At 60.2% G+C, this 14,280-nt stretch overlaps 2 protein-coding genes across 2 annotated transcripts; both read right to left on the bottom strand.

The window, feature by feature from the left end:
- Nucleotides 1–123: 123 nt before the first annotated feature.
- On the bottom strand, nucleotides 124–2,006 carry TYSND1 (trypsin like peroxisomal matrix peptidase 1). Its single transcript, XM_054174694.1, has 4 exons — nucleotides 910–2,006; nucleotides 720–827; nucleotides 440–663; nucleotides 124–341 (listed from the first exon to the last, which is right to left on the bottom strand). Exons 1-4 carry the CDS (start codon nucleotides 1,929–1,931, stop codon nucleotides 130–132), a joined length of 1,566 nt encoding a protein of 521 aa, XP_054030669.1. The 5' UTR covers nucleotides 1,932–2,006; the 3' UTR covers nucleotides 124–129.
- Nucleotides 2,007–3,993: 1,987 nt separating this feature from the next.
- SAR1A (secretion associated Ras related GTPase 1A) lies at nucleotides 3,994–12,947 on the bottom strand. The gene is made up of 7 exons (XM_054174675.1): nucleotides 12,832–12,947; nucleotides 12,236–12,310; nucleotides 10,976–11,095; nucleotides 9,771–9,836; nucleotides 8,384–8,487; nucleotides 7,249–7,380; nucleotides 3,994–4,144 (listed from the first exon to the last, which is right to left on the bottom strand). Exons 2-7 carry the CDS (start codon nucleotides 12,291–12,293, stop codon nucleotides 4,028–4,030), a joined length of 597 nt encoding a protein of 198 aa, XP_054030650.1. The 5' UTR covers nucleotides 12,294–12,310; nucleotides 12,832–12,947; the 3' UTR covers nucleotides 3,994–4,027.
- Between the last annotated feature and the right edge of the window lie 1,333 nt (nucleotides 12,948–14,280).

The raw sequence follows: 14,280 nt of genomic DNA, 5'->3' as shown, positions 1-14,280 counted from the left end.
GCTGCCTGCACCCCCTCATCTGCCCAAAGCCCCCAGGATGGGGTCAGAGCTTGCTGGGGGTGCTGGCTGCCTCTGGAGTCACCAGGCTGCCTGGCACCCCCTCACCTGCCCAAAGCCCCCAGGATGGGGTCAGAGCTTGCTGGGGGGCCCTGGCTGCCTCTGGAGCCGCCACGCTGCCCGCACCCGCTCGCTGGCCCGGTTGAGCACGGCGAAGGCAGCAGGGTCGGCGGTGCGGTGGTAGCGTTCCACGGGGGGCTGCAGGACAGAGACTGGGATGCAGAAGTTGAGGTGAGGGTAGGTGGCTCCCACGCTGGTGTCCCTCGTGTTGCTGGTCACAATCCCTGCCGGGGAGAGGATCATCACCTCTGCCACCAGGGCTGGCTCTGGGATATCCGAGGGGTCCCACCCCACCCTACCCCTGGGGGACCCTCTGGCTTACCCAGGAGGTGTCCGCTGCGGGAGGAGATGAGGGGGCCCCCGCTGGACCCCCCGTGGACAGCACAGGTGGTCTGCAGCATGACCGGGCACCCGGCCACAGCCACCACCGCCGAGAGGATCCCCGACGTCACCGAGGGGCCGCACGCACGCCCCAGCGCCCCGAAGCCCACCACGCTCACCTCTTCTCCTGGGGGGAAGGGGGAAGGTGGGTCTAAGGGGGATGACCTGCCAACCCTGCCACCCCACGTTCCCCCAGAAGCCACGCACCTGGGAGGAAGCACGGGGGAACGAAGCCTGGCACGCTCTCCTCCAGCTCCACCACTGCCACGTCAAAGGGGGATGACTCCTCGGTGGCGAACACCACGCGGCCCTTGAGGACAGTGGCAGCCCTAAGGACACAGCTTGTGAGATGTCACAGCGAGGCGAGGAAGGGGAGGGGAGGGGGCGGGAGGGCCAGGCAGCCGCACTCACCGGCCAGGGCCGACCGCCAGCGTCACACGGGGCCGGGACCCCGCCTCCACCACGTGCCGACAGGTGAGGAGCAGCTGCGGGGCCAGCAGCACCCCTGAGCCCCAAGTTGCCCCACACTCCACCAACACCACCCAGCCCAGGGAGTCCTGCCCGCTCCCTGCCTGCACCGCGGCCACCTGCCCCGGCACCGGCGGCACCGCGATGCCGGCGTCGCGCAGGACACCGGCGCTGCTGCGCAGGATGGCGGCGAGGGAGCAGAGCAGGGTGAGCCCCACCCACTCAGCACCCTTCCAGCAGAAGGACGCAGCGATGACGGCCACCAAACGGGGCCCGGCGGGCGAGGGCAGGAAGGCGCCGCCACCCTCGGTGCCGGGCAGGCAGCGGGCGTCTGTGAGGACGAGGGCGTTCTCCTCCCCAGACAGGTTGCTCACCACCCCTCTGCTCAGGGTGTTGAGGAAGAGGTCGGGGCAGAGGGCACCGAAGGGCGAGCCGCAGGCCAGCAGCCCCTCGCCTTTCCGCAGGCAGCTGGCGTTCGCCCGCGCCGTCCAGCCGCCCCCGGGGCTATCGAAGCCGGGAACCCGAAGCCAGGCGAACCAGTGCAGGGCAGCCCGCTCGTCCCCTGCCTCCTCCCCGCCGAAGTGCCACGGCTCTGTTGTGCTAAAGGCCCGCGCCAGCGCCCGCTGAAAGGCTCCGCAGGGCACCAGCGCCAGCAGCCGGGCTTCGTACTGCTGCAAGCGGTCGGCCGGGTCCCGCGGTGCCGCCGGGGCTTCGAGGGCCGGGGGCTGCAGGACCAGGAGGCGCAGGCCGGGTCGAAGTGCGTCGGGCGGGAGGACGCGGGGCCGGGCCCAGGCAGCGGAGCCGTCCCGCAGGAAGGGAGCGAAGACGGCACCTTGGCACAGCACCAACCCGGGGCCGCGGCTCAGGATCACCCCGCTGCAGCTCCAGGGGCCGGCTACCGGTTCGGGTGCGTCGGGCGGGCCGGAGACGCTGACTACACAGCAGGCCTGTTCCTCCTCCGCCATGGCGGCGGCTGTGGGGCCGGCTGCATGCGGGGCAGCGCGGGGCCGGCGCGGTAGGGCAGCGCGGCGTAGCGCACGGGGGACCACGATGCGCGGTGCACAGCGCGGCAGCCCCGCGCCGGACGGCGACCCCGGGTCCGCCGCCGGGCCCGCCTCTGCCCACGCCCCCCCTCGCCCATTGGCTACGACGGGCGCGTCTCGCCCACTTCATTGGCTGCATCGGGGCGCCAGGCACAGCCCATTGGCTGCGGCGGGGGTGGTGGCGCCCCCACCATAGGGGTGAAGGCAGAGCGACGTGGCGGGAGCGGTGCGCTCGGCGCCTCTCGCGCGCCTCCGGCCCCGCCTGGCCACCGGCCCCGCCTCCGGCTCGCCCTCCGGCCCGGCTCGGCTTTCCGCCCGGCTCTCCACGCTTCCGCAGGGGATGCCCCCGTCAGCGGCCAAAGGGATACGCCGGTGGAGGTCCCCGCTGCGCAAAATCACAGCTTGGTTTGGGCTGGGACCCAGGTCACCTAGCCCAACCCACCTGCAGTCAGCAGAGACCTTTGCAACGAAGTAGGTTGATGAGAGCCCCAAACGGCCTGACCTGGGCACCCTGGGTCAGTGTCTCAACACTCGGTGTAAAACATTCCCTCCTTTTCTCCAGTCTGAGTGCCCCTCTTTCAGTTTCAAACCATCACCCCTTGTCGTGTCACAACAGCGACAGTGCTAAAAAGTCTGTCCACACCTTTCCAATTGCTCCCTTTAAGTGCAGAAATGCCACCCGAGGGGCTCCATGGAGCCTTCTCCAGGCTGAACAACCTCAACTTTCACAGCCTGTCCTCACAGCAGAGAGCTTGCAACCCTCCCACCATTGCTGTGGCCTCCTCTGGCCCCACTCCCACAGGGCCATTTCTTTCCTGTGCTGAGGACTCCAGAGTTGGCCCCAGCACTGCAGGTGGGGTCTCAGCAGAGCAGAGGGGCAGAACACCCTCCCTTCACCCACTGGCCACGACTGAGGGAGGTGGGAAAGCTTAGTCCCAAAGCCACCTGCACCACGAGCTCTCCCCCGTGCAGAACCCTGGGATCCAGGTCTGTCCTGACAGCACCAGCCCCCACCCACCTCATCCCCTTCGCTGCTTACACCGAGTGAGGAGCAGGGACTGCTTGGGAGGAGAAAGTCAGGTCTTTATTAACTGAAAAGGAGTGCCAGACAGTAATGAAACTTCAGACCAACCGAAACTAAAGTAATAAAATAATGAATCTGGAGTATAAAAGAAACCGGAGCTCAGCCTCACGACACGCACACAGCGCCGCCAGCAAGAGGATGCCTCGCCCTCCCTGGGGGAGGGGACCAGGCAGTCCTGCCGGGGCCACCACCTGCCAGTGCTGGGAGAGCAGGCGCTTTCCCCTCCCAGCTCATCCCCAAGCCCCCACCCCGGAAGCTGGGCTGGCCACGCGTCAGGCCGGCCGGCGCCCGGGCGCCCCGTCGGTCAGCGTGGCGCCGCCCCGGTGAAGGCCCAGCGCTACCTTGTACTGGGGGGCTCTCTAAAACACGGTGAGAAGAGCTGGGTTCAGTAATTTGTGAAACACCTAAATACCGTTAAATATGTCCTTAAAAAAACCAAACCACCCAACCAACCACCCAAACCCCAACCACCCCCTAGGCCCGGGCTCTGGACTCGACGAGAAGGATGGTAAAGTAAAAAGTTAGGAGGGGACGCCGTCTGTGTGAAGACTCTTTAAAAAATAGAATTGCTTTGTGGTGGTGTTGTTGTTGGGTTTGTAGCCTCTTTTTTGTCTGAACTCAATGGGCCACAGCGGTGAGACCGGCAGAGTCTGCTTCCCCAGCCCCCTGGAACCGCACCCAAGGGGGCCCGGGGGGGACACTCCGCCGCCCCGCAGGCGGCCGTCTCTCCTCCCCTCCCCGCCCCCCAGCCCCCCGTGGCAAAGAGCTGCGTCACCGCTGTGCCAGAGGGCAGCCCAAAAAACCCCAAGCGAACAACCAACCAGGAGTCTCTCGGTGAAGGCGGTGCGGAGCCCTCCCACGTCCCGATGGCACAGTCCGCGGGGAGCTGCCGGGCGGGACCAGTCCGGAGGAGCAGAGGCCTGGGGCGGGGGCGTCAGTCGATGTACTGCGATAGCCAGCGGAAGCCCTCGCCGTAGCCTTGCCTCTTCAGCACGCTGCACATGAACACCTCCATGGGACGCGCGTTCAGCTCCTTCAGCGGCACGTTGCCCTAGGGGGAGCCCGGAGTCAAGGCCGGAGCCCTGGCGCCCTCGGGGGCGGCTTGCCAGCGCCCACGGAATTGTAGAGTGGTCCAGGCCCGAAGGGACCTCCAAAGGTCATCCAGTCTGACCCCCTCTGCAGTCAGCTAGGTCAGGCTGCCCAGGGCCTCACCGAGCCTCACCTTGAATAGCTCCAGGGATGAGGCCCCAACCACCTCCCTGGGCAACCTGTTCCAGTGTTCCACCACCCTCAGAGTGAAGAACTTCCTGATACCCACTCTAAACCTGCTCTTCCCTGGTCTGAAGCCACTGCCCCTTGCCCTGTCCCTGCAGGCCTCTGCAAACAGTCTCTCTCCATCCTCCTTGCAGCCCCCTTCAGGTACTGGCAGGCTGCTATTTGGTCTCCCCAGAGCCTCCTCTTCTCCAGGCTGCACACCCCCAGCTCCCTCAGCCTGTGCTTGTAGCAGAGCTGCTCCAACCCCCTGATCACTTTCATGGCCTCCTCTGGACCCTCTCCATCAGGTCCATGTCCTTCCTGTACTGAGGGCTCCAGGCCTGCACACAGTACTCCAGGTGAGGTCTCCCCAGAGCAGAGCCAAGTGGCAGAATCCTCTCTGTGGATCTGTGGCAGTGCTGCTTTGGATGCAGCCCAGGATGTGATTTGCCTTCTGGGCTGCAGCTCACACTGCCTGCTCCTGTCCAGCTTCTCATGCATCAGCAGCCCTAAATCCTTTTCCTCAGGGCTGCTTTCTCTCTCCTCATCCCCCAGTCTCTATTGGTAGTGAGGAAACCCACAGAAACCCTTCAGTGCTGCAGCCACTGCTCTGCAAACGCTGCTGGGATGCCTGTAGAGGGCACAACTGTCCAGCTGACCAACCACAAGCTGCAAACCTGTTCTCATATGTGAGCCAAGAACAACATCCTGCAGAAGCCACCTCCTTGACATGCTGGCACCCCTTACAGGAGAATGATTCTGAATTATGTATGTGGCTGGGTGTTACTGGTTAAGATCAGAGCATGCTGCAGGGTTAGGGTTTCTCTTCGGGACCTCTACTGCTGTTGGCCACTTCTGCTGTTAAGGGCTTCTGGGGGTTTCCATGTTAAGGACACTCTGAGACTGTAATGCTTGGGGTTCTGCACTGCTGTAGTAAGGGACTTCTGATAGGACTGCTGAGATTCAAAAGCAGATCCACAGAGGGGATTCTGCCACTTGGCTCTGCTCTGGGGAGACCTCACCTGGAGTACTGTGTGCAGACCTGCAGCTCTCAGTACAGGAAGGACATGGACCTGATGGAGAGGGTCCAGAGGAGGCCATGAAAGTGATCAGGGGGTTGCAGCAGCTCTGCTACAAGGACAGGCTGAGGGAGCTGGGGGTGTGCAGCCTGGAGAAGAGAAGGCTCCAGGGAAACCTAATAGCAGCCTTCTAGTGCTTGAAGGGGGCTACAGGAAGGATGGAGAGAGAGTGCAAAGGCCTGCAGGGACAGGGCAAGGGGCAAAGGCTTCAAACTAGAGAAGGGCAGATTTAGACTGGATATCAGGCAGAAGTTCTTCACTCTGAGGGTGGTGGAACACTGGGCCCAGGGAGGTGGTTGAGGCTCCTTCCCTGGAGATACTCAAGGTAAGACTCAACAAGGCCCTGGGCAGCCTGATCTGGTTGGGGATGTCCCTGGGACTGCAGGGAGGTCAGACTGGATGGCCTTTGGAGGCCCCTTCTGGCCAGGACCATTCTGTGATCCTCTACTATCTGCATTCCTGGAATCCTGTTGTGAAGTGGGGATCATGCCTCATTCATCATGTCAAATGGCACTCCCTTCTCAGGGGCTACTATGACCACACCAGCACCCCAAAACAGGGGTGTGACACTTCAGCCATGGAAACCCCTCAGCTAGGGAGGTTCCTCTTGCCCAAGGAAACCCCTCAGCCAGGGAAGCTCCTTGGCCAAGGGAAACCTCCCAGCAGGGGAAGCTCCTATGCTTCAAGGAATTCCCCTGCCCATGGCATGTTTTGGGCCAGCAGTGCAATAGGACAGGTGCTGGGAACAGCAGTCCCTGGGAACACTGACCCCAGCCATTTTGGAGGCACAACCAAGGTAGCTGCAAGGCTTGGCAGCATGGCACAAGAAGCAAACACCAGTGCCTGCCAAGAGTGGCCTCATGGTGTTTGACCACCACCACCCAGCACATTGCTGATCAATTCTCCCTTCACTGTGCTGGTTTTAACCACTGAAAAGATGATTTGATGGATGGAAATGGAGAGGAATGGAGCCAGAAGAGCCAGATGCCAGCTCAACACCTAGCTCCCCAACTGCTGCTGGACGTGCTGGAGCATGTCCAGGGAAGGGCCATGAGGATGAGCAGAGGGCTGGAGCTGCTCTGCTATGGAGACAGCCTGAGGGAGTTGGGGCTGTTCAGTCTGGAGAGGAGAAGGCTCCCAGGAGACCTTCTTGTAGCCTTCCAGGATCTGAAGGGGGCCTACAAGAAAGCTGGGGAGGGACTTCTGAAGGTGTCAGGGAGGGATAGGACTGGGGGGGGTGGAAAATAAAAAGGAAATGGGTAGATTGAGATTGGCTGTGAGGAAGAAGTTGTTCCCCAGGAGGGTGGTGAGAGCCTGGCACAGGCTGCCTAGGGAGGTGGTGGCAGCCTCCTGCCTGGAGGTGTTTGCAGCCAGGCTGGAGGTGGCTGTGAGCAACCTGCTGTGGTGTGAGGTGTCCCTGCCCATGGCAGGGGGTTGGAGCTGGCTGAGCCTTGAGGTCCCTTCCAACCCTGACAATTCTGGCAGTTTCAAACCTCACCCAAGGGCACTTCTGTGGCTACTGAAGATTCACCTTGGACAGTAACACGGTGGACAAACTCCCAGTAACACCTCAGCTGTTTCTGGGCAAAAGCTCATCCTGCACATCAAGCCCTAGAAACACAACCAAGGATGTGGGCAGCTCCCCAGGGACATGGGCAGCACCCTGGGACATGGGCAGCTCCCCAGGGCTGTGGCAGCTCCCCAGGGACATGGGCAGCACCCAGGGACATGGGCAGCACCCAGGGACATGGGCAGCTCCCCAGGGACATGGGCAGCTCCCCAGGGACATGGGCAGCTCCCCAGGGCTGTGGCAGCTCCCCACCTTGCCCGTGGTCTGTCCGTAGAGCCCGAAGATCTCCCGCAGTTTCTCCTCGCTGATGGCCTCTGGTCTGTCGATTTTGTTCCCCAGGATGAGGATTGGCACGTTGGATATTGTTTCATCTGTCATGAGTGCCTGCAGGCAAGGTGGGAGAAGAGTTAAACTGAGGCAGAGCATTCATCACTTCAATAAAACCCTTTTTGTTTCATCCCTGCCACCCACAAGCACGGTTTTCTGGTTCCTGTGGAAGGTCACAGGAGGTTAGAGGTTGGAAGGGACCTCCAAGATCATCAAGTCCAACCCCCCTGCCAGAGCAGGACCATGGAACCCAGCACAGGGCACACAGAACACATCCAGATGGGGCTGGAAAGGCTCCAGAAAAGGAGACTCCACAACCTCCCTGGGCAGCCTGTCCCAGGGCTCTGTGACCCTCCCAGTGAAGAAGTTTCTCCTCATGCTGAGGTGGAACCTCCTGTGCTGCAGTTTCTATCCACTGCCCCTTGTCCTACCCCAGGGTGCAGCTGAGCAGAGCCTGTCCCCTCCTCTTGCCACCCAGCTCTCATAAATTTAGAAACTTTTATTAAATCCCCTCTCAGCCTTCTCCTCTCCAGGCTGAACAGCCCCAGGGCTCTGAGCCTCTCCTCCTGTTCCTTAATCATCCTTGCAGCCCTCCCTTGGACTCTCTTGAGTAGCTCCCTGTCCCTCCTGACTGGGGAGCCCAGAGCTGGATGCAGTATTCCAGGTGAGGTCTCAGCAGGGCAGAGCAGAGGGGGAGGAGAACCTCCCTGGCTCTGCAGGACACAGAATGCACCCTGGGATCCCATTGGCCCTTGGCCACCAGGGCACACTGCTCACCCATGGAGTCTCTCTGGAGATGTTGCTCAGAAGAAACTCTGAGCTAAACCCCTGGGCTCTTTAAAATCTCCTCCAAAGGCTGCTCAAGAGCCCCCCAGTCAGACTCCTCCAGCCCCAGGAGTGTCCTACTGATAAATGCACAAGGTGCAACTTCCACCACGGACACACTTCGGACAGCCACATCACCACCCTACAGGTGCCCTGGGAGTGGGAATCCCAAACACAAGGCTCTCAGAGGTCTGAAGAGCTGAGAAAGGGGACAGAAAGAGAGAAGTCTATTTACATTAAGCTCCACTTTGGATTCCATAAGACGTGAGTGGTCTGCACAGTCCACCAGGAAGACGATGCCGTTGATGGCAGGCAGGTAGTTCTTCCAGACCCGGCGAGCTGGAACACAGGCAGCCACAGACTGGTTTGGCTTGGAAGGGATCCCTAAAGGTCACCTACTCCAACCCCTCTGCAGTCAGCAGGGACATCTGCAGCTAGAGCAGGTCGCTCACAGCCTCAAACAAGCTGACCTGGAATGGCTCCAGGCATGGGGCATCTACCGTCCCTCTGGCCCACCCGGGCCGGGGGCTCCCCACCCTCAGTCTAAACCACACAGACTCACAGGAGGCCAGAGCAGGATCACCTACACACAGCAACACATCCACGCAGGTTTGGAGTATCTCCAGAGAGGGAGACTCCACAACCTCCCTGGGCAGCAGTGTTCTGTCACCCTCCCAGGGAAGTAATTCTTCCTCCTGTTTCCATGGAGCTTCTGTGCCTCAGCTTCCACCACTGCCCCTTGTGCTGGCACTGGGCATCCCCCAGCAGAGCCTGGCTCCAGCCTCTGGGCATCACCCTGCACAGCTTTATCCACATTAATTCTTGTGCCCTGTCCTGTCACAACAGGCCCTGCTCAAAAGCCTGTCCACAGCTTTCTTTGAGGCCCCTTTAGATACTGAAAGGGCACAAGAAGGTCTCCTTGGAGCCTCTTCTTCTCCAGGCTGAACAACTCAAACTCTCTCAGCCTGCCCTCAGAGCAGAGGAGTTCCAGCCCTCAGATCACTTTTACGGCCTCCTCTAGAACCACTCCAACAGGTCTGTGACACTCCAGGTCTCCAGAAGCCACAAGGAAAGCACTATGTGGAGCAACAGGAAAAGTACACCCAAGAAAGGAGCCACCCTCTGGGTTGTGATCTGCTCAGGGCAGCGCAGGGCTGCGCTGAGGGAAGGGTCTGGCTGAGGCCACAAGCTGGGCAGTGCAGGAGGCTGGCCTGTCTGCCTTCCACTACTTTTGTGTATTAATAATCAACACAAACCAAACTGGCAGGAAAAACACTTCACCTACAACTTCTGGAAAGCCCCAAACCTAACCCCCCAGCCCCTCAAGGCTTCCACAGCCAGAAACATTCCAGGTGGCAGAACACCACCTGGCAGCACTTTTGTTTCTCAGCTGCCATAAATGAAGCCCAAGTGCTGAACCACTGGGATGCCAGAGCCAGGAGGTGATTCCCTCATACCACTCCATAAATTATCTGAGGCAACAAATAATTAGGTGCTGCTAATTGCCTTCACTGTTCAGTATCCCCTTTCAGTGGAGCTTCCTTGAGGAGGCTGGAGAAGGCGCCAGGGAATCAAGAAGGGAACCTGACTCGGTGCCTCCTGCTCTGCAGCTTCACTTTTACCTTGCTCGTGTCCACCCAGATCAAAAGTGGTGAAGGTCATTCCAGCAATTGTCAGCTCCTCTGATGCTGTAAAAGCAAAAACACAGGCTGTGGGGCAGGGAAATGAGGAGGCCACCGTGGTCACAGCTTCCAGTGGGCTCATGTTACTGTCACACCTGCTCCTCATGCAAGACAGGCCGAGGAGTCCAGGCCCTCCCAGTAGCACTCACTCCCTGAAATGGTTTCACCAAACCATGAGAGAGAGAACAGAGCTTCTCCCACCTCCCCACTTCAGCACAAGCTCATTAACCTGCAGGTTTTCAGTAAGAATCACAGAACTGTCAGGGCTGGAAGGGACCTTGAGGACCACCCAGCTCCAACCCCCTGCCATGGGCAGGGACACCTCACACCACAGCAGGTTGCTCACAGCCACCTCCAGCCTGGCTGCAAACACCTCCAGGCAGGAGGCTGCCACCACCTCCCTGGGCAGCCTGTGCCAGGCTCTCACCACCCTCCTGGGGAACAACTTCTTCCTAATCTACTCACTTCTAGTTTTGCTCCATCCCCCCCAGTCCTATCACTCCCTGACACCCTCAAGTCCCTCCCCAGCCTTCTTGTAGCCCCCTTCAGATCCTGGAAGGCCACAATTAGGTCTCCTGGGAGCCTTCTCCTCTCCAGACTGCACAGCCCCAACTCCCTCAGTCTGTCTCCATGGCAGAGCAGCTCCAGCCCTCTGCTCATCCTCATGGCCCTGCTCTGGACACCTTCCAGCACCCACTTCCTCCCCAAGACAGGCACATCATATTAACCAACCACAGCACTTTTGGGCCTCTGTGTTTTATATTTGAGGAGAAAATGCAAATCTACCTCATCCTGGGCAACCAACTCACAGCTGCCCCCTCAGGGGTAGTTTTAAGACTCTTAAAAGTCTGGGGGGGGGGGTTGTGTGTTCAAAAATGTTTTAAAGTGTCTTCAAAATTAGGATAGGATAGAACAGAACAGAGTGGGGCAGGGCAGGACAGAGTGGGGCAGGGCAGGATAGAACAGGAGTTTTAAGAGAGAATGGAGTCTGAAAGAGTTTTATGACTCTTAACCCCCAACACACAGCTATCACCAAGCCCCAGCAGCCTCCTGGCAGGGTTTTTCAAAGGACAATGTTCCCCAAAATTAAGGGGGGGAAACCCCCCAGCAGGAGGCAGATGTGGCTTGGTCAGCAGCAGACTTACTGGGATGTAGTGTGGGGACGTGCTGGCCCAGCCTGTCGTCTTTGAGCATGTGCAGCAGAGTGGTTTTGCCAGCATTGTCCAGGCCCAGGAACACGAGTTTTCCAGACTTCTTGTATAAACCTGGAAGGAAAACAAAGAGGCAAGAAAAACTCCAGCAGGGTTATCTTGGCAGGGGAGGAGAAACAGGAACCCCTCAGAGCTGTGCTGTCACCTGGGTGCTTACAGGAGTTTCAGCACAGATTTAGAACTCCAGGGGGAAAAAACCCCAGTACAGCCTGAACTGGTTTGTACCCAGGCAACACAAGGTGATGCCTGCAACAGCAGAGAGTTTCTAGGCTCCTGTTTCTCTGAGCAAGGTGTTCTCTCCTCAGATACACCCCAGCAGAAGAGTGTGCAATGGGTCATGGATCAGTCTGCCACCCCTAAGGAGTATCTACATGTGAAAATGGAGTAAACTCATGAAAGACAGCAGCAAGTTGTTGAAGAAAAAGTCCAAAGCCTGAAACATGATCATTTTCTCTAGACAGCCTTTTTTTCCTCCTTCCAGGTACGTATCTGCCACAGTGAAGTTCCCTATGCTTTCCAGCAGGCCTTTTCCTCATCCTCCTCTACCCACCCTGAGGTTCCCCAGACAGAGAGCACCCTGTCCCCAGTGAGGGCCTCCACTGGTACCCACAGCTCTGGCAGGAGGAGCTTTGCTGTCACCCACACCTTAGGCAAGGGCTGCTTGTGCCATGGTGAAGCAGCCAGCCTGGCTGTGCAGGTCACCTTTGAAAGGGCAGCGGTTTGGCCAAGACCTTCACACAGAGCCCTCAACTCTGGTTGCCAGCAGGTCCCCAGGAATGCCACAGTGAGCAGCCTGGTGCAGGAAGGGATAAGGGTTAGGGGAGAAGCAAGCCAGGAAGCTGCTGGTGGAGGTGGAGAGCTCAGAGAGCAGTATGGGGACAGGATTCCCTCCCTGGATGGGCAGCATGTCTGCTGCTCTACACAAGCCCTTGGCACCATCCCAGCTGCTCTCACAATTCTAAACACCAGGAGAAAGGTTGAGTAGGAGCCAAACACCTCCAAGTGATTCTCAGGGTTCCTCCTCCCAGTGTAAAAAGGCCTTTATTGGTTTGCAGCTTTCTCACCAGACTTTATACTGATCAGAGCCCTCATCTGCTGCAACAGACATGGGCTTTAATCGCTGACTTTCAAGAGATCCTGGCAACTGGCACAAGCCAAACTGACCCCAGGGCGGCTGTTGAGGAGCAGCATTACCTAGGAACTGCAGCACGCTGCTGAAGCTGTTGTAGAGCCATTCAAAAATGAACGACATCGCTGAAGATTAATCGCCTGCTGGGGGGCAAAACCACAGTTACAAGCGCTGGCGCTTGAGGGAAGCCGGCTGTATGCCCCCCCCCAGCCCTCCCCGCCTCCACAGGATGCTGCCACCCACTCCCATCCTCTCCCTTCCCCCCGGCCGGCAAACCGAGCGCAGCCGGGCAGGAGCAGAGGCGTTCCGCCGGGACGTGACTAACCCCCCTCGGGCGAGCTTCCCGGTGGCGAACAGGGGAGGCGGCAACCGCAGGACCACGATGCCCCACCGCCGCCTCACTACCGCAGCTCTCCCCACCCCAATTCCGGCTCCGGGGAAGCGCGAGGGGCCCGTGGCGGTGAGAGGGACCCCAGGGACAGGCGGCCCCGGCGGCGGCCTCAAGGGCGGGCGGCGCGGCCTAGCCCCCACCCCGCCCCCGCCCTGCCTGCGTGTCACCCCCCCGCCGCCGTCCCGGCGCCGCCCCGGCCCGCCCCCCGCCGCCCCGCTCAGCCTCACGCCGGGGCCGAGCCGCTCCGAGCCGCTCCGAGCCGCCCCTCACCCCCAGCTGTTCCTGGGCCGCCGCGCCACCGACTCCCCTCCGCGGCAGCCGCCAGCTCCCCGCCGGAAATACGTCGCGCCGCGCGCGCCGCCCACTTCCGGCCCGGCGGGGTCGCCGCGCTGGCTCCTCACGTCGGCCGTGCGTCTGAAGTTATCCCGGCGCGGGGCCGCGCCGCGGGCTCCACACCGCCCCCCAGCGGCGCCACCTCGCGCACACGGGTGCCGGGGTCGAGGCCAGCCCCGGGCGGGTCAGTGCCCGTGAACGGTCCTCGCCTGCCGGCAGGGTTGGGGGTTCAAGAGACCTCTGGTGATGACCTAGTCCAAGTGCCCTGCTAAAGCAGGGGCACCACGGCAGCTGGCCCAGCAGTGCACTGTCCAGCTGGGTTGGGAAGCTCTCCCGAGAAGACAACTCCCCAGGCTCCCTGGGCAGCCTGCTCCAGGGCTCCAGCACCCTCACAGCAAAGTTTTTCATTCTGTTCATATGCAACCTCTTGGGCTCCAGTTTGTGCCCACTGCTCCCTGTCCTGGCACTGGGCACCACTGAAAAGCATTTGACCCCATCTTCTTCCCCCCCCCTCCCCCCCCTTACTGATGAGATCCCCTCTCAGACTGCTCCTCTAACAGCTCCTGAACAGCCCCAGGGCTCTCAGCCTTTCCTCCTCAGAGAGATGCTCCCAGCCCCTCAGCCTCTTTGCAGCCTCCCCTGAACTCTCTCCACTAGTTTCTTGTCTCTCTTGAACGGGGGAGCCCAGAACTGGAATCAGTACTTGAGATGTGGCCACACTCTTCTGAATGCCCCCCAAGACACCATTGGCCTTCTTGGCCACATGAGCACACTGCTGGCTCATGGGGAACTTGCCCACCAGCACTCCCAAGTCCTTCTGCAGAGCTGTTTTCCAGCAGGTCCCCCCTCACCTGTACTGCTGCAGGGGGCTCCCCAGGTGCAAGGCTCTACACTTGCCTTTGGAGAACTTCACGAGGCGCCCCCTGCCCAGCTCTGCAGCCTGGCCAGGTCAGGTTGAATTGCAGCACAGCCTGACAGGGTGTCAGCCTCTCCTCCCAGTTTGGTATCATCAGCAAACTGCCTGAGGGTCCACTTCATCTGGGTCCATTGATGAAGATGCTGCACAAGACTGGCCTGGTCCTGACCTGTGGGGGTTACCCCTAGGACTCCAACTGGACTGCCTCACTGATCTGAGCTCTGTCCTGGGGCCAGATCTCAGTTCACCTCACTGTCCACTCATCTAATCCCCACTGGCTAAGCAAAACCAAATCCTTCTCCAACCCCCCCCCCCAGCAGAGGAGTCAACATCTGAGGGTGCACAGGCATCCCTTGGTGGGGGAGGGGGAGGACAGGCAGCCCCACAGGCTCTAGTGTCAGTAGTTTTTATTCCCAGCATCCAGCCACGTACCAGGTGAGCGACCTTGGTCGCGCTTACAAAGCACACCG

The sequence above is a fragment of the Dryobates pubescens genome, chromosome 30, assembly GCF_014839835.1.
Source record: "Dryobates pubescens isolate bDryPub1 chromosome 30, bDryPub1.pri, whole genome shotgun sequence".
Taxonomy (NCBI): domain Eukaryota; kingdom Metazoa; phylum Chordata; class Aves; order Piciformes; family Picidae; genus Dryobates; species Dryobates pubescens.
Note: the sequence above shows the minus strand (reverse complement) of the source record. Positions and strands in the feature narration are given on the sequence as shown.

What these genes read in the sequence shown, in the direction of transcription:
- TYSND1 (XM_054174694.1), bottom strand. Translation starts at nt 1,931, where the DNA reads ATGGCGGAGGAGGAACAGGCCTGCTGTGTAGTCAGCGTCTCCGGCCCG. An exon ending in CTGGCGGTCGGCCCTGGCCG is followed by an intron (nt 828 to 909) that starts GTGAGTGCGGCT and finishes CTGTGTCCTTAG; the next exon opens with GGCTGCCACTGTCCTCAAGG. An exon ending in GTGCCAGGCTTCGTTCCCCC is followed by an intron (nt 664 to 719) that starts GTGCTTCCTCCC and finishes CAGGGTTGGCAG; the next exon opens with GTCATCCCCCTTAGACCCAC.
- SAR1A (XM_054174675.1), bottom strand. Translation starts at nt 12,293, where the DNA reads ATGTCGTTCATTTTTGAATGGCTCTACAACAGCTTCAGCAGCGTGCTG. An exon ending in AATCCAAAGTGGAGCTTAAT is followed by an intron (nt 7,381 to 8,383) that starts GTAAATAGACTT and finishes CCTTGCCTGCAG; the next exon opens with GCACTCATGACAGATGAAAC. An exon ending in ACGGACAGACCACGGGCAAG is followed by an intron (nt 4,145 to 7,248) that starts GTGGGGAGCTGC and finishes GGCTCCCCCTAG; the next exon opens with GGCAACGTGCCGCTGAAGGA.